The following is a 23648-nucleotide window of genomic DNA, read 5'->3' as shown; positions in this document are numbered from 1 at the left end:
ATAAAAAGAAGTTTAAAAGGGTCAGAAATGGGTTAAAAGCTCTGGCTGTGAATCACAGCGTTATCTTTGGAGGCTGACACTGTTTGTACAGTCTGCTATGGGCTCCCCTATCTGCAGTGCAGTCGCAGTCCTGCAGACCGCTTCTGTCACTGACAGCCATGCAATCCTTTGTAAACAGAGGAGGGAAATTCACTTTGCCTAAATAAATGTTAGTTTGCAGCATGTACTATGTGAGATGTATGGAGCTCTGTAGGAAGCCCCGCTGACAAGGCAGCTGGGCCTTTTTGTTACGGTTTGTGATTTTAGTAGCTGCTAAAAGCTTCGGTGAAATCATACCCGTGTACTGTTTGTTTCCTTAATTCCTCCCTTTCTTTCTGGATTCTGGTAGGAATCATCTCCCCAAATCCCCGAATCTTGGCTCTTCAGCCACGTTTCATTGCATTTCTGCTCAGTGAGCAGAGCGATGATGGAGGACTGAATCTAGAAAGCAGGACGTTGCTTGTTTGCAGTGTCTTTTAAGATCTGATCGAGTTTCTGATTCCAGCTATTATTTAGGAGGAGTTATTTTTGGTTACAACTGTAAAGACGTTCGGCAGCGATCACTGTTCATGGTGACGATTGGTAATGAACGCTCTTAATTGGCGACCGCCTCCCACGGGTGGGAATCGCCCCCACGGGTGCCATGCAGCCTTCGGCCCTTCCCGCCCCACCGCCGCCGTAGGGCTGAGCGGATCGGACCTGAGCGGCCCCTCGCGGCGCTTCCACTCGCGGCATTACGGCGCGGGCGGAGCGGGGGGCGCGGCTCGGAGCGCGGCGGCGGCTCAAGAGCAGCGGGGCCAGGAGCGGGCCGGGGCGGCCGGCAGCGGGGAGCGGGATTGGGATCGGGCCGGGGAGCAGCGAGAGGGGCTGCGGTGAGCCGCGGGCGGGGGGGTGCGGGGGGTCATCGCGGCCGGGCGCGGCGTTTCTCGGCCCCCCGGTGGCTGCCGGTGCGGGGCGGCTCTCTCGGCGCTCCCTCTGCCGCCGACCCGGCGCGTCTCGGCGGGGCTGGAAAGAGCCAGAACGGCTGCCTGTAAGCAGGCGGCGTTGCGGGCTGCGGCACCTGGTAGCGGCGGCTTCGGAGGCGGTGCCCTGCGGGCGTGAGAGCTGCAGGGCAGCTGTTCCGTTTTGCTGCCCGTGCCGGCTGCTGCTCGGAGCTGCGGCTCTGCGTGGGTTCCGGGACGCGCTTGTTCCGCTCCCAGCTCTTTTCGCTTTCAGCTGGGATTCGTTTTCGAAAAGAAATCCTTTCCCTCCGGCCCGGCTGTGTGCCGAGCAGCGGCGGAGATGTGACAGAGTGACGGAGATTGGAGAAGAGCTCTGAGTTCCCCGCTCGGGCTGTCGGTGCTCCCTTGGGGGGGCTGTTGGGGTATGGGGCACAGGGAGCTTCTCCGTGACCTGTGGTAGGGCTGCAGGGGTCCCATAGCTCTGTGATGGCTGCTCTAAGGCTGCGTCTCCCCCAGGTTGGCTTTCCCTGAAGATAAGTGTGTAATCAAACCTCCTGTCCGTTGACTTTTAGCGCTTTGTGAGGGTGAAGCGGCTCTGGAAGGTCACACAGCCATCTTCTCCAGGCGGGTGCTGCAGCTTGCTGGTATCGAGGCCTTTGGGAATACAGGTATGTTGTAGATATATAGCAAAACCATTAACTGCTGCTCTGATTTCTCATAATGCCACATGAGAACTGTAAATTACTGTTGCTGTGACTCTAAGGGGCAAGAATTTTGCTTGTGCTGTAACTTACTGAGATTGCCGTTTCAATGTAGCTCAGTGCAGGAAGTACAACCATGAACGCGGTCGTGCGTTTCAGGCTGTAACAGCAGGGGGAGCGCGATTTACTGCTCGATGCGAGGAGTTGGTTCTGGATTGAAGTCGGGAATCGAGTCTGTTTATAATACCCATGCTGTGCATGTTGGCAAGCTTCCAGAGAAGCGAGCTGTAAACATAGATTGCTTTCCTCTGCCTGGGCCTGATTTCTGTGCATGGCTCTCTGTATGAAGGATGCTGGGTATGTCGGGAGTACGTGTTCCAGGCTGAGCAGAGATCCTGCTGCACATCTGAGCTTCATTCGGTTGTTGTTAGCAGTTGAAAGGAGTACCTTGCTGCCCACAGATGTGTCCTTTAAAAAAAAATATCTTTCTGAATGGAGATTGTGTGTGTGTGTGTAATGGAAGGCGAATATGTATACCAAAACTATGGGCTTTGCATGGCAAAATGCAGTCTGGATCTTAATGCTGGAAAGCATATTGCAGTGGGAGAAGAGTGTGTTGCCATGCTCATATGTTCACCAACAGTGTGAAGTCTGGCTCCAGCTGCACGGTGAGCTTGCGTGCACTGCGGAGTGAGATGCAGGCAGATTTGCTGTGCTGTGTGAGTTTTCTTGTCTTCTTCAGTGCTGGAGAAATATTTTTTGCTATAGTTTAAGTAAGTGGAAACTGATCCAGATGCTTATGCTTTCTGGGATAATATCAGTAAGGATAACACAAGGCATTTTAGCCTTTAAAAAGATGCGTGCTGTTTTGCACAGACATACTGTGTCCTTGTCAGCGCGTGCAAATGAACAGCTTTTCCTGTCTTCCTTTTGGCTTGTCATGAAAAGTACAAGGAGATCATGTTGTATTATTTGTTAGGCAGTTATAATTGTTTTCAGATGCACATTAAGCCCTTTGGCAAGAAAGGTGGTGATGTAGGCATAAGCTGCTTTGAGCTGAGAACTCAAAGTATGCTGGAGGAAGGAATTGGGAAGGAATTATTAGGTGAGCCTTAAGGGAGAAAAGAACTTGCTTGTGAGGAGCTACGTGATGTATTGTAAGGAAGCAATGCCTTTTCTCTCCCTCACTGTGAGCAGGAGCTGCTGTTTTAGAAGGGTAACTGCATGCTGACTGATGGTGTCAGTAATCCTGGCGTGAGGTTCAAATCCTCTGAGTGGGACCCTGACAAGAACTTGATTTCATACTTCTTAGGTCAAGGGAGTGGTTGGATGTTGGAGCACCTTCTGCGTCTGGGTAATGGATTATGGCCCTGAATAATGTCTCAATTGTCTGCTAGCAGTGAAGATTTGCTCTACTGGGATAAAATTCATTTCCTCACTATTTAATCACTTTAATTAGCTGTAGAGCTGCCATCGTGTGCCAAAGATCTGCTGGCTGTGAGACTCACTGCTCTGAGCTGGGTGTTTTTATGGCTGCTTTTCTTATAGCAGTATTAAGGGAAGCTCTTTACAATAATCCTGAATCCATTTACAATTCAGCCCATCCTCTGGCCTTAAGCATGAAAAGAATCTAGCAGGCTTTTGTTTGTACTGCTGTATTTAAATACAATTAGCCTGGTGTGCACCCCTCAGGACTAATGGTGAGTTGTTGAGCACTTTTGAAGCTATTTGCCTTGCATGGAGTGAGAGGGATGGAGCACTTCGTGCTGTGTCTGCAGGTAACAGATGCTGGGTGTAAAGCACTGGCATTTGGAGAACGTTTTGCTCATCCAAGAGCCCAACCTCCAATTGCTGTTGGAAGATGGGCTGCTCTTCAGAGCCTGGCATAGGGACCTCAGCTGTGTGTGCACTGAGAGCCCATCTGTGGCCTTGAGTGGCTTTGAAATAGTGACTTGCTTGTTACACTGCCCCGTGATACGTTAAATTTAGATGCAGTGGGGAAGCACTATTTTAGCAGTGGTTTTCCAGGTCTCTTTAATAGCATAGGCAGGCACAGAAGAAGAGTCAGTCTGTAACCCTGATTTGTGGGTGAGAAGCTGGTAATCCCAGTAGGCATGCACATAACTTCTATAGGTTGGGTCCATGTTCTTGTATCTTCTGGAGGGTTTTTAGTGTGTTTAATAAAGAACTCAGTCTAACTTGTGAAGAAAAATTCCATCCTGGTTTATTTGGTCTACAAGAACTTTTTCCTGCAGCCTGCGCTTGCTGCAGCCTGACGGTGCTCTTTCCAGTGGGAGCAATGATTCATTGAGGGCTTACACTCCTGAAAAGTGTTTATACAGTATCCATTTGGTTGGCTTCTGGTGCTGCTGGCTGGATACTTTCAAGAGGAGAGAAGGAGCAAAGCACAAAGTGTTGCTGCATGTGGAGCTGTTCAGCTTTATGCGTCCATGGAGTGGCCTCTTGTTGCAGCCCCATAGGTTGGACATTGGTGCATGTGCTCATCTCATCTCCAGGGAGCAAAAGCACTTTAAGGTATCTGTGCCCTTAATACAGCCTATGCTGCCTGCTCTCAGTTCCTGCATGACCCCTGCATGTTTTTAAACTTAGGCTAAACTGAGCTTACAGAACCTGCGTGAGTCTTCTGAAACCTGTTTTAGAGCAGTGTAGCTGTTCTCATTGGAATGAAAGGAAATCCTAAATTCACCTGTCTGGGTAACAGGCATACCATGCTGAAGAGGCTGCTGAAAAAAGCCAGGAGTGCAGGCAGTGCTTGTCCTGCAGCTCTCTTATCTACAGAGTTCAGGCATTTCTGTGCAACTAAGTTCTTCTATCAACCAAGGAAAGCAGACAGGCTTTACTGGCCTCTTGGTCCTGGTTTTTGAGGTGGGAGGTGCTAATGCCCCTTCTGGCTCTGTTCTGTGTTAGCAGACAGCCTGGCTGTAGTGTGGGGGGAAGCCATGCACACGTGTGTGTGTACACATGCACTTGTGCTTTCCAAAACCGTGGTTATGACATCACTCTTAGTCTCCTGTAATTCATTATTTCTTGCTGGTTTTCTGAATAACAGCTGTGAAAAGAATGTATACAAACAGTTTGGAAGTCCTACGGCCAGGTGTCTGCTGCTTCAAGCAAGAGCTGGTTTGTGTTTACAGAGGGTTTCTGTTTATTGACTCAAGAAAACCTGAGTAGGATGGCAAAGCTGTTAAAGATATGCTGTAAAGACAAGCTGCTAGCTGTAGTAAGTGTTCTTCTTGGCAGGTATCCTGAGCCATGAGTGAACATGGTGGGGAGGTGCAGGGAGAAAGCGAAGTTGTGTTGTTTGAACTGGAAAGCTCCCTGGTAATTGTTTTGCCAGACTCTGTGTAGTGTGTCCAAAAAACCACTCTGTGAGACAAGAACAGCCCATGCAGATGGATGCTTCTGGCTGAATGTATCCCAACTGTTGTGCTTCCCAAGTGCTCTCGAGTCGCTGTGCTTTCTGCTATATCACTTATAGTGGCTGTCAGTGTTGGCAGACCTCTGCGTGGTGCTGTTCATTCAGCTCTGCTTGGTTCTCACGTTACCCATGTGTGAGTTCTGAACGAGCTTGAACAAATCGTTTGGGAATATGTGGTTTGCAGGGGGGTGAGAAACAGCATGGTAAGAAGTCTTCTGCATTCCCTGTCTGAAATGCTGTTTTTCTGCTTGCTCATGCTTGCAAAGTTGTGGTATTTCTGACTTCTCACGTAGACTTTTAAGGCAATCAAAAGGAAAATGTAAGAAATACCTTGCAATGTGGTAATACATGGCAGAGCTGTATGCCCTGTTCTCAGTGATGGTGGTGGTGTTATGTGCTTGTTGTTTGCATCCATGTACCAAGGAGCTTGGATTAAGGGCTGGGACTCCTATCATCATACTGCATTCTTGAAAAACAGAGAAAGGGAAGGTGCCATCCATCTGCCAGCTCCTTCTATCATCTTCCTTTTGTTCTAATGTGGGGACACTGGGAGAGCTCCTCTGGTGGCTGTTCTGCTTGCTGAGCAGCAGCCTTGGAAATCCAGAAGCCATAAGGGCTGTGCCCAGAGCCCATAGCATTGGGATGATGTATTTTGAATGATCCAAGTTGGAAATTTTCACTTTAAAGTTTTCCAGCATTTGCTGCCACTTCTACTCTACAAAATGTGTTATTTATTTGGCTTTCTCACTATTTGTGTTTCTTGACAGTTTTTATATAACTGTTTCCTAGCATGTCTGTGTCTGGCCATTTGATTGGGGCTTTATTGCTGCTGGAAGATGATACAACTCTTATTTTCCAGGCTTGAGCTTTCTAGAAGATGAAGCCCTGGCTGCAGTTGGTGTTCTTTACCAGTGTTTTCTTGATCTGGCATGCAGAGGCAGAGTTCTTCACTTCAATAGGTATGGAAACAACCAATGCACAATGTTATGATGCAACTAACGATGCAACAGCCAAAACTGTTAAACTTTACAGATGAACCATAGGACTGCCCTTGTGTGGCCCTATCAAACACCAGCTTCGTCAGGGAGAGCAACACTTTGACATCCTTGGTGCTATTCTGCACTGCAGGCTTTGTATCACTGGAAGTTGTTCACGTTTGGTTAGCTCAGCACATTATGACTAACCTGTATGAGTTTCTCTGAGGTCTTTGAGTAAAAGAAGACAATATCTATGTTTTCTTGAGAGCTGTGCATCTGGTGTTTTGAATGCAGCACAAAGCTTCATCCTGAGGTGCTGATTTCGTGCAGAGAACTTCTGTGATAAATATGTGAAATATTATTTCACAAAATGTGGCATATCTTTTATATAAGATTTGGGATTGGATTTGAAAATAGGAAGGAAAAATCTCCTCCAAAACCCTTCCTGGTTTTGTAAGGCTTCAGTAAATCTCAATGAATTCATGTTGCTGCAGGTCTTGAAAATAGGCTGATTTGATGAAATTCTAGTTCTTGTCTTGAAGCTGCAATTAAACTGTGTGGCTTCTGTAGCAGATCCTAGAAGTAGGCACAGACTGATTTCTGCTGTGACTTGGTCTAATGCTTTCCTGTGGAATAGTGTGGAATCCCCCTGTAAAGATAAGAGGTGAATGGATCTGGCTGTCCTCAACTTTGAGCTCAGTGAAGCAGTGCTTCTGAATGGTAGAGCTCCAAACTCCTGCTTGTTTTGCACTCATGTATGGAATTTATCAGCCAGAGCAAAGCAGTAGAGCTTGAAGCACATGTTCTTGTGAGTTGAGTAAAGAATGCTTACCTACGTGGCTGCAAGGTTACTGTGAAGGACCACCTGCTCCTTCCATTTGCCCATTTCTGGACCTTTCTTATCTCTGGGAAAAGAACATCCTGCTGCCTTTCTGCTTAATTATGCCCCACTAATAAAGACTTTAGAACACTGAAGAAAGCTGTTCAATTCAGCTGTTGCTGAATTGTTGGGTCTTTCAGTGTTGCTCTTTGAAAAGCAAAGTTTGTCACAATCCTTCAGATGAATATGCTGGCAGTTCTCTCTAATGCTAATGAGGAGAGACTTTGTCAGTCCATAAACATCAGTCTGAAGTTCCTCCTTAATGGTGGGTTGTGTATCCACAGATACCATACTGAAAAGCTGTAATTTTAAGTGAGTCAAATGGTGGAGTAGAAGCTGACCTCATTTCTGTCCATGTGCTGAACAGATGTTGGGGCATCTGGATGACTTGTTGCTTTGAGCAGTAGCTTCATTAATGTCAAACCTTTATTTTGTTTGCCTGGCATATAATTACAATAGCCAAGTAATTTGGAGATGGTTAAAAAAAGAGGCAAGGCTATGTGAACAAATGAAGTTGAGGCTTTAATAGCCTCTTGAAGCATTTCAATGTCAGACCTGTTTGTGTAGTAAGTCCGAAAGCTTACCAGCTCCAAGTGCACACCTTTGATTTCTTTTCTTAAAGGGGCTGCAGCATCTGAGATCTTTGCTGCTGGGGAACTCATCATGAGAGTGATTACTACTTGCTTGTATTCTGTTTTCAGGTCAAATGACAGATCTGATTTATGCAGAGAAGGACTTGGTACAGTCTTTGAAAGAATACATCCGAGCAGAAGAGACCAAACTGTCTCAGATTAAAAGGTAGGGGAGAGGTTTGCATAGTGAAGAGGAGCCACAAAGTGCGTAACCTGTGGTGTTCAGTTAAGCTCACCTTCCTGCTCTGGTCTGTACTTCCCCAATAAATATACTGAGTGTAAGCAGTGCTCCTGTGGAGAAGACACTGATATCGAAGAGGAGCCTGCATGAGCTAAATGTCTGTAGATGCTGTTGCTCTGGGCTACCTGTTGTAAGCAGCACACAGCTCCTATTGTCCTGGTGCCTCAAATCAGTTAAAGCTCTTGCTGACAACACACTTCTCCTCAGCTAGGCTGTTAATACTTACCTAGCTGCAAGTTGTACCTAACAGGGCATGACACCAGGATGGTCTGAGGTCTGGGTTGGTAAGAGCTGTGTGCCTGTAACTGGAGCCATGCTTTCCAAGGACTTTCTGAACTCCAGATGGTATCTGGCAGCTTGATCTCCCTTTGGGATTGTTGGGTGGGGATAGGGTTATGAAACAGTGAAATGAGCCAAATTTCTCGTCACTTTTGTACACACAAATATTTATTTCTTGAAAAGTTGCCCTTCTGAAGAAAAAACTGTCTCCTGTTCAAGTATGTTTAGATTCCAAGCTATGTATAATACTTCTAAAGCAACAAAAATCATCTGCATATGTCAGATTTCTCTTTGCATGCGCTGAATTTGCAGTTGACTTTTTCCTATATTGGTAAGCAAGAGGATATTTCAGCTGTCACAACAGTTGAGCTCTAGTCTGAGGGATATGCTTTGTAACATGCTGAATTTCATCACTTGAATATGGTGGCATTTCTCACAATTGCTTTCTATGCATAGAGATGTTTGATTCAAAACACCGCTGTGAACAGAGAGTAAAACTTCACCTTATTACTACTTTGCAAAATAAGCACTGGATGCAGTGAAAGCTGATTTTGTTAAGAGATGTGAGACATCTCAAGGTGTCACTAATCTGCCATCTCTGCTAAGGGTTCTCATCTTGCTTTGTTGCAACATTGTGATACGCAGAATAAGGCAGCCTGGCAGCTTGTGCCAATGGCTGTACTGAGCTGCTTACAGCCATGGTTCAGTCATGGCTTGGGGTTAGACCCAAAGGGGATTTCTAATGTTCAGTTATTAGCTTACCTCAAAGCTTTTTTCATACTGGGTACTGGAGAGAGGTTGGTCAAACGCTTGTCACAAGGGATGATAGGGATTTGCACATTTCTGAGATAGATAAGTGATGCTTTTTATTATTTGCTGAAGTGCAATGTGTTGAAAACGGATGGCTAAGACTCATTGCAGGGGAGATGAATGCCTACTGAGATTTAAATTAATAGGCAGGGAAATAAATCTCTTTGAAAAGAGCATAATGTGATTAAAAACATATATGTCAATGAACCTCCCTTCATCTGGTGAAGTTAAAAGCCTTACATCTGGTTACGGTAGCAAAAGCAGCCAGTTGGTTCCAGCTGTGTAATTAGGATGACTTCAGAAGGAAGATATGCATTCAGAAATTGTTCTCAGGCTGAGGAATACCATTCTCTCTTTCCAGCTGGGCTGAGAAAATGGATGTGCTGACGAGCAAATCCACTTCGGATCCAGAGGGGTACCTGGCCCACCCTGTGAACGCTTACAAGCTGGTGAAGCGTTTAAATACTGATTGGCTGGAATTAGAAAACCTGGTTCTTCAGGATACAACAAATGGTGAGGAGCTGCAGGGAAGGTGTTGGTGGGAGGTCCCCCTACAGCAGCGTTGCTTCCCCTTTTGTTCTGGAAGCTGCAGGCTCAGCTGTGGCTTAAATACCGTTGCTAATTTGGTTTGGAACTTAAACTAATGACTGGGCTCTTGCTTACTGGGTACCCAAGAGGGGAAACTTGCTGCTGAGTCAAGACTCAAAGCTGTTACTTGTCATAGGCACATTACATTTGGTTTGCTTGTGTAGTTTGCAGCAAAGAGGAGAATAGGATGTCCTGAAGTGGCCAGCAGTTATCAGCTGTTTTATATCTTGTCTTGAATTCTATATTCCTCTGTGTAACAGCTTACTCATCTTACTTCCCAATCTGCTGCATCACTTCTCAATCTATGAGCAGTCACTTTGGCCATGTTGGTCAGTAAATAAGAATCAAAATGAGATCTGTTCTGAATTGGCAAAGGACTTTCTGTCAATGTATGCCAGTAATTATGTCGTGCAAGTGAATGTATTGATGGTTATTTCTCTTGTCATTTGCTTGTTAACTCTGTTTCTTATAATTGGACAGAAAGCAATGCCTGTATAAATGGAGAGCCTAATGAGAGGTTTCAAATCTAGTTAATTTGAATCCTGGAATTCAGAAACAAAGCAGATGTGTTCTGTGTTGATCTGGTGCTGCACTTATTCAAACAGTCAAAGTAACAGCTTTTCCTTTTGTTCTCCTTTTGCTATGAAGGCTTTATCACAAATCTCACGATTCAGCGTCAGTTTTTTCCAACTGAAGAAGATGAGACGGGGGCTGCCAAGGCTCTGATGCGCCTGCAGGACACATACAAACTGGACCCTGAAACTCTCTCTAGAGGGAACTTGCCAGGCAAGTGCACAATGGTCTCATCTGCTATAAAGAGATGCAAACAGTAACACCCTCAAACTCTCCAAAAGTCCGTTTTGTGTGGAAATAAAGGCCTGTGGTTCTGAAATCGTATGGCTCAAGCAGTAGAGGTTGCATTTGCTGTAATGTTCTGAGAATGAGGTTTTTTTCTATCCAAGCCAGGGATCCACACTGACAAGTGGCACAGTTTTTATTTCTATTAATTTAAGGGGAAATCTGTTCTGGCTTTTTCTGTGGTCTCAGTACCAAAGCTAGGAAGCTGCTTGTGCTGGTAGCTGTGTTGGCAAATGGCACGGTTGTTTCCCTGGGAAATGAAGAGCTGAGCAGAGGCGATGCTCCCTAATTCACTGCTCTCGTGGCTTTTTGCAAAGCGTGGTTCTCTTCTTGCCCTCTTGTTCTTCATCTATGGAATAAAGACTAACAATATTTGCCACAAAGTTATTTTTGAGAGTAGATAAACATATTGTGATGTGCCACTGTTCTCTCAGGAGTCCCTGTGGGTATTTGTAAGAGATGTGCTAGCAAGGGTGCTGTTTCAGTAGCGCTGCTTACAAATTGCCTGGACTTTGTTAGTGTTGGTAGTTGAGTTCACAAAATAGCTTTAGTTAAATGTAGGTCACAAACAGTGAACTGAAAATGAAGCCATATCTGTGCACCTGATCTGGAGCAACAGGAAATCTGTACACAATTGAACCTAGTTTGCCTAAATAACAATCAGCTGCTTGTGCACAAATGTACACCTCAAGAGCAAACGAGGCAGTGTGCCGTGTAGCCAGACATCTCTGATAATCTAACAGTGTCACCTTAGTGTCTGTCAAGTCTGCTGAGCTTTTAGTCCATTCTTCCTTTGTCTACAGCAGAAGGCAGAACAGCTTATGAGAAACTTGTTAAACTTTTCTTGGTTCCCAAACAGATGAATGCTACAATGATGATGGAATGTAATTTTTGACTCCTGAGGGTGACCAGTTTAGTATGGAATGTAAATCATTGTTAGTGCATTCTTCAAAAGATGTTTTTTATTATAAATTTGTGTATTTACTGACATTTCTCAGTGTGCCTCCACATGCGAGGGCAAGGATGCTTCTGTGCAGGTTGCTTAAAGATCTTTTTTTGTTATTAGGAACAAAATATAGGTCGTCTTTGACAGTGAGTGACTGCTTTGGTATGGGCAAGACTGCTTACAATGATGGTGACTACTATCACACAGTGCTCTGGATGGAGCAAGCCTTAAAACAGCACGACGAGGGGGAGGATACTACAGTCAGCAAAGTGGAGATCCTGGATTATCTCAGCTATGCTGTCTTCCAGTTTGGGGACTTGCACAGAGCCATGGAGCTCACAAGGCGTCTGATATCCCTTGGTAAGAGCATTGCCAGTAACAGACAAGAGCAGCCCATATTTATGGGTGAGCTGACTGGAAGGATTTCCTGCCAGATGACCTGTAAACAAATAGAAGTTATGGAGAAAAGTCTACTTGTGCATGGAACATCTTCAGCAAGCCATCCTATAGGCCGTGCTGTTATTACCTAAATGTCTGTCTGACCACTGTATTTTCTGGTGTACTGTGATGTGTCTGGTAATGGTTAATGCCTGAGCTTAAGGATTCCAGTAGGGATTAAGGCTGCCAATGGGCTCAGCAGAGTTCTACCTCTGCTGTCAAAACCTACTGACATTTTAATATTTCTTGACATTTTTCTGTGCAAATGCTCTTTGTTAGGTAGTTTCTTTGCCTGAGATCTCAGTGTATTTCTCTGAGCAGTCAGATCATAGATGGAATTTCCTGAGACCTGGTTTTATCTGTTCTCTGTTTCTAGGTTTCTTTTGAGTGAGCAAATAGGCATTCCTTTAAATACAGCTCTACTTGTGTTGAGGAAGTTTATTATCTCCAATTAACATCTTCTGACTGAAACATTTGTATGGTTTTTAAATCACTGTTATTCTTAATCTAGATGCTGGCAGCATCTGAGAGTGAGTGAAGCTGTTTTATTAGCAGGGAGAAGAATGGGAAAGATGAATAACTTCTGCAGACATTGAGATTCCTAGATTGAAGTTTACAGAATGACTGTAGTGAATCTAGTTCCTTCTGCAGGAATGCATAGCACTGATAGCACAGTGCACATCAGCATCAGAGTGGAACAGATTTGAGAGTCTCTTGTGGGAGCCTCCTCTACTCTGGGCTAACCTTTATCTAGCCAATATCAGCCTGTGCTTTAAGGGGTGGTTACTCCAGTGACCATCTGGGTTAGCTGAATAAGAGACACAATGAGCTTGGGAAGGTCAAAAGCAAAAAAGTGTTGTAGGTGCATGTCCAGAGACACGTAGTTGTAAACTGGGACTTCCTTCTATAGTGTAACTATGATAGGTGATTAAAGTCATCTATTGATATTTACTAGTTCATAGCAACAGCAGTAATCACTGATAGGTCTAAAGTGTTCCAGCATACCTCTGGCATAGGCATGAAAGAATGGATGCTGTAGGTAAGCTGGTAAATGGCAGTGCTTAACTTCTGAGCTTCCAGACTTCACAGGAAGTGTTTGAGACTGAAGTTTGTGGCTGGGGTTCCACTGAGGTACTGGGCTGAAGCCTGCTTGTGCACTGCAGATGAGAGGCAGGGTGAAGGGTGCTGCAAGTAGCCTAGCTTGATCTCTTGTGGTCTGTTTCCCCTGGGTGGAACTAGGCAGACAGTATTTGAAGTGCAGGAGAATTGGGATCACCAAAACCTCCTTCCACTCAGATTGGATGTTTTGTGATGGATCCTTTCAGAAATTACTGCAGAAGGATGCCAGCTTCCCTCTGCAGAGACAAACAGGAGCCAGAGCACTTGGTTGCTTGATGGTGCTCTAGGAAGGAGAGAATTATTGCTGAATCTTGATGCAAACTCTTCCTTGCATTAACAATTCATGAGACTGTATGAGTTACTGGTTCTGTCTGTTTTGTCCCAATGAAGACAGCACTCATGAGAGAGCAGGCAGCAATCTGCGGTACTTTGAGAAGCTGCTGGAGAAGGAGAGAGAGAAGTCCTCAAACAAGACAGTGGCCACAACGGAACCCGTGGTGCAGAGTGGTGCCTATGAGAGACCTCTTGACTACCTGCCAGAGCGTGATATCTATGAGGCCCTCTGCAGAGGTGAAGGGGTGAAAATGGTAAGAGAAAGGCAGAGCTTTTCCGACTGCGCTGCCTTTGCATAAGGATGGTCAAGTTGGCTCACATGTAAAGCTGTGCAAGAAAAACTGAGTATAATTGTACAGTCTGAGACATGCACTTATGCCTCAGCCTCTGTCTTAACCCATTAATTCTGTACAGAACAGCTCTCAGCTTGTTCTTCTTAAAGGTTGTTGAGAATTGAGTCTCCTGACAGTCTGTCTATCCAATCATTTCAGGTGCTGGCTGTTTTGGTACAATAGGAGGCTTTTTCGACTGAGAACTAGTTACATTTTGCCACTGTTATGGCATCACATTTTGTGCATCTTGATGGGTGCTTCTGGGGGTGACTGTACTGACCTGCCAGTCTTTGGCACTTCAAATATTTTTAGTGCAGGAAGAAATCCATTTGTTTCTCTGCGCAGCTGAAATTATAAGAGCCAGGCATTTCTTACAGCCAAACTTTATTTATTGAATCTGAATTTATAGCCTATTGGGATTTAACTGAGAGATTAGTTCTTCCAGATCTTCTTAGTGGCATCTGGAGCAGCGTGTTTTCATTCACAATAAATATCAGCATTGCTGCTGCTTACCTCTGACACTAGCTGTGTGCTGACTGCTCTTGCTAGTGCTTATGAAATAAGACACACTCTTTTCCTGTTTCTAAGATTATGAATAATGGTTGAGCAAACAATGCATTTTACTTGGTGCCTTGTTTCAGACACCTCGGAGGCAGAAAAGGCTGTTCTGTAGGTACCACAATGGAAACAGAAACCCCCATCTGCTCATAGCTCCCTTCAAAGAAGAAGATGAATGGGATAGCCCTCATATTGTACGCTATTATGATGTCATGTCTGATGAGGAAATTGAGAAAATTAAACAACTGGCGAAACCAAGGGTGAGTTTCCCTTCATCTCATGGACTGCTAATTGCTTGTTTTGATCTACAAGCAAAGGCTGGGCAAAGGATTTGAGAGAATGGTTTCGTAGTATGGATAATACACTGTGAAGCTAAGGGGAACAGTTTCAAAACTGCCTGGTGATGTAGGACCCTAAATCCCAGGCTCATGAAGGGGTTTGTGCAATGTTGTGTTTAAATGTGCAAAATTCCTTAGTACATAAGGGCTGGAGCTGGAAAGGTAGATGACTGCCTGCCTGGCCTAACATAGCTTCAGTCACCTTCTTGAAATGAGGCTGACCTGAATTGCAGTACCTTTAACCTGTGATGTGAGTGCACACAAAAATAACCCCACAAAGTTAGTGATTCTATCTGACTTCCCTAAAGGTGAGGTTATCAGTCTGTTTCCTTTCTGGCAATGTGAGATCAGCAATAGATGCTCCACCTTCTGTGCTTGCCAGGTCTCACAGGAAAGTAGAATTGTATAGGATTGGTTCCTTCCAGCACTTCTGTAGCTCCTGCTGACAACTGTGGTGATAAGATTCCACTCAAAGATTGCCTTCGTGCATTTCTAACTGTAAACATTAGTACCTACTGATGTTTACGTGGTCTGAAGAAGCACCAGTTCCTCAAACACCCAGAGTTATTTGTTATTCTGGGCTTGTGAGTACTGGCTAGCTGTGGGAGTGCTGGCACAACACTTCCCTCTCAAAGAGGATTCTCAGCTCTACAAACAGACTTTTCCTATTATGTCATACTGTAAAACTTTGAGCCTCAGATAAAACAGAAACACTGAAAGATTGAATCATTAAATCTACTTTATGAAATCAAGCACCTTCTAAATAGGGCAGCTATTAGATTTTTTTTTTTTCCAGTTTTACAGCTTTTGTTCAAAGCTTTAATGATGGAAAATATTAAGACTTGCTAAGTTTTGCTTATGTCAATAATGTGAAAGGAATTCTTCATGTTACCTACGCAGCTGTAGGATGAGGATCAGTACAACAGGAGGTAAATACTGTCATCTTAAGATTCGGGCTTCTTTAATTACAAGAAAATTTCTCTTAACTTATTACTCAAATCTGTCTGACTGTTCTGTAGGAAGAATAGCTTTGAGTTCTGCAGTACTACTGAAACACTGGAAAATGCAAGTCTTGTGATGAGATAGCGTTAATGTAGCTTAATTTCAGTCAGGAAAATTCAGTTAGTAGTCATGGAAGCTTTGAGACAAACTGAAGCGCTGTGTTAGTTTTGGGCTCGGAAGGATGAATATTTCCTTGTATTTGCAAGGAGCTTTTACTTCAGGGTCTAAACACTTAATATTATCTGCAGCTTATGCTTGCCAGTATTTCTTGTTTTGTAGAGAAACAACATCTGTATGTGATAATCAAGTTGGTTTTCGTTATTATTTTGCAAAATGCAATTGCTTTTACTCCAGTTCTAAAAAGTAGTTCCAACTCGACAGGCAATGCATCAGAGCTGGCTGTGTCAGCTGTTCAGTGCTGGAAAAGGTCTCCAAAACTCTTAACTTTGTTGGTATGGGAGCCTGGAAAGGCCAAGATATGCCACTAGATCTAAATGCAAAGGGCAGAAATCAAGCAGGCATGTGCAAGCTCAAGTAGCAGCGTAATAGAAAGTTTAGAAAGCTAAATTGCATCCCTGAAGCTGTGCTTCGTTGCACAGGGAAGAACAACATTGTCAGCCTGCTTATTCTGCTGTGATTTTCACAGGAGAAATCTGGAGCAGAATAACTGAGTCAGAATTAGATGAGCAGATGTGCCAAGAGCTCTCGCACAGGGACGAGACGAGGGTTGTAAAACTGGCTGGAGGCTTATTTGAGGAGAAATGAAGGAAATAGCTGCCTACTGGGAAGAAAACGCAAATAAAAAGGCTTTCTGGGGCCTGTAATTAAGTGGAAGGAAGAAGGCACGATTTTAAGTGTTTGTGGTTTTCAGGAGTTAAATTTAAATGTGGTTTGACTTTGCAGTCAGACAAATGAGTGTCCCAGTTCTTGTTCTCAGTTGGAGTACGAGACCCAAGTTGCCTGTTAAGCAAGCAGCGGGCTGTTGCTTTGCTGCCACAGTGGATCTGCTCAGTTCTGCAAGGTTCCAGACTCCTCCTATATACTAACTGTGTGATGTGGCCTAACAGTGATGCATTATTTGCTGTGCAAAATGCATAGGTAAGCTGCTATAAAAGTATCTGTCACTGAGAGCAGATGTTGCAGGCCTTTTCCAACTGGGAAAATCTAAGTAATATTGAATCTTGTCCTCAGGACAAGTGGATTTGTCTGCCCTGTAATTTGTAATTCATTTTGCAAATGTTTTCATCTGTATTTAAATCTAAGAGTGAGCTTTTTCCAGTCCACATGAAGAGAGGGCCGATTAAATGTATGCAGCATCCAACAATTCTTTCTGCCAAGAACATAAGCTTCATATGTTGACTTTGTTGTTGTTCCATCTTGTTAATATGGACTCCAGCTGTTTAAGAAGCCTTTTTTATAAGGTACCTCAGTTAGCACTACTTGTGCATTTAATGGATATCATGGCTTTTGCAGTCAATTGCTTTCTCTAGAATCAGCTGCAGGTGATGGATTGCATTTGCGTTTTTCTGTGTACTGTTCTAGCCTGAGTCTGGGACAAACTCTAGGTCGGAGTTTAACTTTCATGCTGTGATACACTGAAATTTGATAAAGCAGCTGCTGGTTTTGTTAGGCTTGAAGTCTGTTTTTTGATCTGTAGTTGATGTTTCTTCCTGTTTGGGATTTTTTGGCACAGCTGGCACGAGCCACAGTTCGTGATCCCAAAACCGGTGTCCTTACAGTGGCTAGCTACAGGGTATCAAAAAGGTAAGCCTAGAGAAGAGTTCAGCCTTAAGTTTTCTGTGCTTAACAGCCCTTGTGTGCTACCTCCATTGGAGAACTAGAAATGCTTTGCATGCAGCAAAAGCTTGCACAACAAGTGCATGGTAAATGGCTCATCTGTGTAATTTGGGGTAGAAGAAATCCTTCTCTTTTGGGAAGCTGGTGGTTTGGGGCTTTGTATTCTAAAACAATGTTTCGCTGCTTCCTATTCCCTTCTCTTGCCCTAGTTCATGGTTGGAGGAAGATGATGATCCTGTCGTGGCTAAGGTGAACCAACGAATGCAGCAGATCACGGGGCTGACAGTGAAAACAGCTGAGCTGTTGCAGGTTGGTGCACTTTCACCTTAGCAGGATGAGATCCGACAAGTAGCTCTTTGGTGGGGTGGTATTAATGCAGAAACAAATATCAGCATTGCTCTTGACCAGCTCCTCCTAGGCATTCTGTTAACTGAACACACGGGTTCCTGGTGAGTGGGTGAGTAAGGTCATGAGCAGCACCGTCTCCTAGATCAGACGTGTACTAGAGAAACACCCATGCTCAGATTCTGCCTCTTCGGAGGAGGAGGGAGTAAGTGTGATAGCAACTGTTGCTGCATGTTCATGTTTATCAGGTTGTTGTGGTGATAAGCAAAGAGTGCTGCTGTTAAGAAACGTCAGTACTGAGAAATTCTCAGTGGAGCCCTTAAGCTGGAAGGGAGGGAGCTCTCAATGCTTGTCTGCACACCTCATTACTGGCAATCTGAAGAAAAAGGAGTTGAGTGGATATCTGTTAAGCAGATAGCAATCTTGCCACAGAGCACCATTTCTCAAAGGGTGTTTTGGATCTTTGAGAGTTATCTTATGCAGCAGTCGTGCAGTTCACTGTGTACCAATATTTTGCTTTGTTCTTCTGTAGGTTGCTAATTATGGAATGGGAGGGCAGTATGAGCCACACTTCGATTTTTCTAGGGTAAGATTACTTTTCAATTACTCCTTGGGTACGGGCTGAGGGTGGGAACAGATCATTTTGGGAACTGTTGAAACCCTTATTAAAATGTCTTTTCTAATAAAAAGCAGTTTAGCCCAGTTGCATGGAATGGATTATGACCTCTGGAAAACTCTCACTCCTTTCTCTGGTGCTGGAAGTTCAAGAGACCAATGAACAAATCTGACTGCCTGCTTTTGTCCCTTTGGTTCCTTGCACGATGTAGAGATATTGAGAGATAGTCCTACTGTTCTTATATGTACTCCTTCTGTTACCCTGCTAGGGAACTCAGCTCTGGATGGAGATTGAGTTGTTCCATTGGGTTTATAAATTTAGCAAGGTTGTCAGTCCTCTTTTAGGTATTTTAAAGTACTTTGGCTGAGCAGGACATGTCCCTCCAAAAAAGCAGCATGTATGGAAGTCTTTGAGTTGGAACCCTTCTGATAAAAGCCTTTAAAACATTTGTGATTGCAGCTATAGGGGGTCAGCAGAGTTTTGTCACCCCTGTCCAGGATGCCAGTGCTGTGGTGACAGCAGGGAAACTTATCACTGGCACTTGTTGGGTGTATACCAGGCACTAGAGGGCTCTACCTGGTAAGAGAGAGCTCAGGTTAGCAGTGAGAGGGGAGAAGACAAACTCTTCTTTGCAGTTGCCTTGGTACATGAATAGCTGTGATGACAACACAGCTGAAGAGCTGTGATGACTAGTTGTCACAAATACAAAATCCATCTGTGATGCCTTGGTTTCAGGTAGAATCCTCTCCAATCGAATCCATCTTAATTCAAACTATTCCAGTGTTTTTACCTGATAGAAAGAATGGATTGCTGCAGCCAGAGGATAACCCAATAATTGAGAACAGCACTGAAGGGGCCCTACTGAATGCTGTTCATAAATAATCTTAATCCCCAGCACTGTGGAAGCTCCTACTCGTTGGCTTTGGCCTGTTGAGAGAATTTCTCTGTCAACTTTAAGACTGCTTTGTTTCCAGAGTGAAGTCAATGCTCTTAAATTCTCTTCAAAGCCTTTGAACTCAAGGACCTCAGATATCAATTTGGTCGTTATGGTCTTTACTTTTGGATTAGGCAGCTGGGACAGAGCTCCATTTGGAACATAGCCTTGGCTGCAGTCATCAGTTAAAGCAGGGCAATTGGGGAGTTTGCCGTGGGCTTGGGCTGGTCTGCCAGGCTCTGTGCGTCACAGATTCCAGTACTGGAATGCAGAGACATTGCTCTCTCACTGTCTGATCAGCCTCACAGCTTTTTGTTCCCTTACAGCTCTCAGATGGGGAAGCTTTAATACTTAAGTATTTCAACTTCCAGATCGTGTTGGGTACTCAAAAGTTACAAGAAGAATCTTATGTATTGAAGCTCAGAAATGCATGGCTGGACCTGAGTTTGGCCTTAGAGGTCTTGGAAACAGGGGAACTCCTTATCTGAGCTTCAATGTTGGCTATTAGATTGAATTTGCATGTACTGATGCAGGCATGTAGTTCTTAGTGTGAACCCATTTCAGGAAAGATGTCTCGTTGAAATAACCAAGTAGATTGAACTACACCATCTCAGAGTTTTTCTTGCTGCTTGTCTTTTCCTAATGCTGGTTTCTGCATTTTTTTTTTTGAGTGTTGAAGATTATTTTTGTATTGAAGAATTCATCTTAACATTACTTGGCTGAATCTTGTCGATAATAAGCAATACATACAAACCTCTAACTGCATTTTTCCTCTGTGCCCTTCAGCTGCCCTGGGCTTCTGGGTGTTTTCTGCTTATAAACTGGTGTTTGTATGATCTCGTACTTCAACAAATGAAACTCACAACACTTGGTCTTCTTGATACAGTCCTCAACTCTAGATAGACAACCAATTGAGATGAATTACTGTTATTCTAATTTGTTGCTGTTAGAAGTAAATAGATTTTCTTATGACGTTTCTCTGAGATCACACATTGAGAATCTAAATGCTTATCTATCTCACCTAAATGCTGTTCAAGCTGAGTTTTTCATAACCTCAGTTGTTGACTTTAGACCAGTGTCCACCACAATAACAGCCTGTTGGTTACTTAATACCACCTGAAAGCATTGCTTCTACTCTAATGCCCTGAGAATTACTTGCGTGCTACTTCTAGCACCGGAGTGCAACGTGCATGCATCTATGCACTGTGGCTGCAATTTGTGCTGGCTTTAGTGCTGCCCTGTGAATCCCCTCTTAATTCCAGCTCTTTGAGCCTGAGGCTCTTCGTGCAGAGCTGCATATGTAACTCTAGTGTGAGCCCATTCAGAATGAGAGGTTAAAGTTGTTGTCTGTTACAGCGACCCTTTGACAGCACTCTCAAATCGGAAGGAAATAGGCTAGCGACGTTTCTTAACTATGTAAGTACCTTTGTTTGTCTGCTGTCTGTGAGCTTGAAGTTTGCAGTTATTCTCATTTAATTTTATAGAAAGATGAGCCAGATGCTTTCAAGCGGTTAGGGACTGGAAATCGTGTGGCCACTTTTTTAAACTATGTAAGTATGATGCTCCTTTGTGAATTGGGTGTAACTCAGTGATGCTTTGTTTGCAGCGGGCGCAGTTGTTTGTAGAGGTTTGTGGGTGTTTGGAAGGAGTGTCTTCAGCTCCTGCAGCATCAGGTGCTGTCCTGTGTGAACAGAATTGGGATTCCTGCACAAACCTTGATTCTTACAGTGAATAACATGCATCTTATTCTCTGCTGGCTGTACACGGTCAAAGGCATTTCACCTTTTGTGTGTCCCATGCAGAACATATCAAACATGTTCTGATGTCTCCACTAAAGAGTTTGTTGTTAAGGTGTAGGTGTTAACTTGCAGAGTTGCATGCACAAGCTTTCTAGCTGGAAGGGGCAAAGCACTGTGCTCCTATGGCATCTTGTGCCCTTTTATTGTAGGTACCAAGCAGGAAGACACCAGAGTGGTAATAACAACATAACAGAAATCCTAGTTGCAGTGAAGAATGTGGGGATTGTTTTTGATTGTTTGCACTTTGTGGGAAATGGATGTGACTAATTTGTTTCTCTCCTTTAGTTCCTGATCAAAAACTTACTGAGATCAGTGAAAATATTACTTAGTTTAATGAAAGTGTTTCTGGGGACTTTGGGTTTTGAGTCACATCTGTAGGGCTTAAAGTGAATCCATCTTTGTTAACAAATTCAGTAGTTCATTCCAGTGTAGAACAGCAGAGCATAAAGATGTAAGCATTTCTTTAGAGCCTTGTTGGTGTATGTATTATTAAGGCACTTGAAGTAGAATAGAACTATTGGGGAACAGCAAAGAAATTGTGCAGAAAACTGAGGTCTTCCACTTGCATTGTTTGTTTTTTTTGAAGTGGTTGACCAGGATGCTAAACTAAATTATGAAAATGAGTTCCAAGGACACGGTTTCAGTTTGAGGAAATGTGGTTTAACAGGCACTTATTTTTCTAATTGAATCATAAACCAGAATGAAATTCTGAAGCTAACTTACTCTGAAGTCTTCTCCCCTGTTTTGGAGTACTGCCTTATTAATGCTGCAGGTTCAGTTTTTTTTTATGGCTAATTTGTGTAATATGTACTTGTAGATCAGCTCTTCATCAAGCTTACATATGAATAAAAGCCTTCAGCTGAAGTAACAGCCTTCAATAAGCAGCTTAGCAATTCATGCTGGTTGAAATCCATCTCTTCTTTGTTACTGCAAGTCACAGAGGTGCGAGTTGTGTTAGGACAAGGGGTGCTTGAACTTGGGGAGCCATTTGTACAAAAGGTGCTGTAAATGATTGGTTTGACTTTGTTTTCTCACTTTGTTTTATTAGATGAGTGATGTGGAAGCTGGAGGAGCTACAGTTTTCCCAGATTTTGGGGCAGCCATATGGCCCAAGAAGGTAAAGTCACTCTGTATGGCTGCTTCTCATCTCCCCTCTCCATCTACTGTCTTTTCTCATTGGTCTTGTATCTAAGTCAGTCAATGTGCCCGTGCAGCTTGCTTGATGCTTAGAGTTTATAGTGGGAATGGTTTCAATGTAGAGCTGTTATTAAATCTTGTTTTCAGTCCCTGAACACAGCTGAATTAGAGTTGAGAGCAAGTGGTCTTTTCCATGTGCTGCTGTTTGTGACCTATGCTGAAGTGTTTCATAAGAGCTTGCAATTGGGTTCCTGGGCATTATCCCTCTTCCTCGTGTCAATGACTTCAACATGTTGGCTGGGTTCTGGCTAATCCACATCTGGTATCTTTTCTGCAGGGAACAGCAGTGTTTTGGTACAACCTATTCAGAAGTGGTGAGGGTGATTATAGAACAAGGCATGCAGCTTGTCCAGTGCTAGTAGGGTGTAAATGGGGTAAGTAAAACTCCTCTAGGAACAAAACCTTTGGTGTATACAAAGATGGTGTTATACTGAACCATTATAGCAGCGTTTAATAACCCGAGTATTGCCATTTTAAATGCTGGAGTCATTTGGCAATAATGAAAGCTGGCATCTCAGTATGTAGCATGAAGCAGCTACACTGCTCAGCTGTCTCTGGAGAGAGCTTTTGTGGCAATAATGTTGCAGAGCATGTAAGAATGGCCTTGTGTGGTATAGGTCAGCTGTAAAACGATTTGGGTTGGAAGGGAACTTAAAAGATCACCTGCATGTCCTCAGGTTTTTTTCCTGTACCACCATCCCCCTTCAGTTTTCCCAAAAACATCTTTTCTGACCGTGTTATCTGATCAGATGGATCTGTGCTTTCTGGAGGCAGGCAAACCTGATTGCATGGCTCATTGGAGACAAATGCTCCCTCTTGCCTTGGATGCCCATAGTCTGTACTCCCTGCTTTGGCTGCCTGGCCACTGGGAAGTTGTGTTATCTGCTGGAAGTAGCTTATGTCTCCTGTCATCCATTTCTGAACCCACCTCCCATCTCCTCTGTGGTGTTCTGAGTGTCAGAGCACAACGACCTGTAATAACACCAGATCCAAAATACACTGCCTTGTTACTGTTGGCCAACTGTGCAACTGGAAATCATCTTCCTGGCCCTGTGAATCTTTGTTTCCTGTTGGGTGGGTGGAGAAGTATAAGACCTCAATGGAAAGAAGAGTCTGGGTTGCATTGCTGCACAGAGACTGGGTGCATGGTGGTAACTAATTCCATGTCTTTGTTCCACAGTTTCGAACAAATGGTTTCATGAAAGAGGAAATGAATTCTTACGACCTTGTGGGAGAACAGAGGTTGACTGATATCCAGCCTGCTGCAGACCTTTGTTTCTTTGTCTCTTTTTCTACTGTTTTTTTTTCCATTTTTTTTTAAAAAATTTCTCAATTTTTTTTCCCCCCCCCCCCCCCCAAGAGTCCTGGCACTTGTCACAAAAAGACAAATGTAACACCTGTGAGTGAAAGTAAATGGCTTTGTACACATCTCTTGTCTTAGTTGCTGTCATTTGTCTCCACCTTCCTTTTCCCCTGCCGTGTTCATCATTTTAGTGGTCTTCCACCCTC

At 43.9% G+C, this 23648-nt stretch overlaps 1 protein-coding gene across 3 annotated transcripts; it reads left to right on the top strand.

Moving 5' to 3' along the window:
* The first annotated feature begins 850 nt into the window (after positions 1-850).
* On the top strand, positions 851-23446 carry P4HA2 (prolyl 4-hydroxylase subunit alpha 2). 3 transcript variants are annotated; one of them, XM_042826476.1, is made up of 16 exons: positions 851-911; positions 1553-1648; positions 5980-6079; positions 7679-7775; positions 9301-9452; positions 10176-10313; positions 11452-11691; positions 13279-13475; positions 14195-14371; positions 17145-17215; positions 17458-17557; positions 18126-18179; positions 20628-20693; positions 21991-22059; positions 22417-22513; positions 23320-23446. In XM_042826476.1, the coding sequence occupies exons 3-16, from the start codon at positions 5998-6000 to the stop codon at positions 23388-23390; spliced, it is 1611 nt and encodes a 536-aa protein (XP_042682410.1). In that variant the 5' UTR covers positions 851-911; positions 1553-1648; positions 5980-5997; the 3' UTR covers positions 23391-23446. The 3 variants fall into 3 exon arrangements, with proteins under 3 accessions (XP_042682410.1, XP_042682412.1, XP_042682411.1); XM_042826478.1 differs by lacking the exon at positions 20628-20693 and adding an exon at positions 20500-20559; XM_042826477.1 differs by lacking the exon at positions 851-911 and adding an exon at positions 1232-1402.
* The last annotated feature ends 202 nt before the right edge of the window (positions 23447-23648 follow it).

Source organism: Centrocercus urophasianus, unplaced genomic scaffold (assembly GCF_019232065.1).
Source record: "Centrocercus urophasianus isolate 14NV4802_14NV808 unplaced genomic scaffold, USGS_Curo_1.0 seq_26, whole genome shotgun sequence".
NCBI lineage: Eukaryota > Metazoa > Chordata > Aves > Galliformes > Phasianidae > Centrocercus > Centrocercus urophasianus.
The sequence above is the reverse complement of the archived record's forward strand: the minus strand, read 5'-3'. Positions and strand labels throughout refer to the sequence as shown.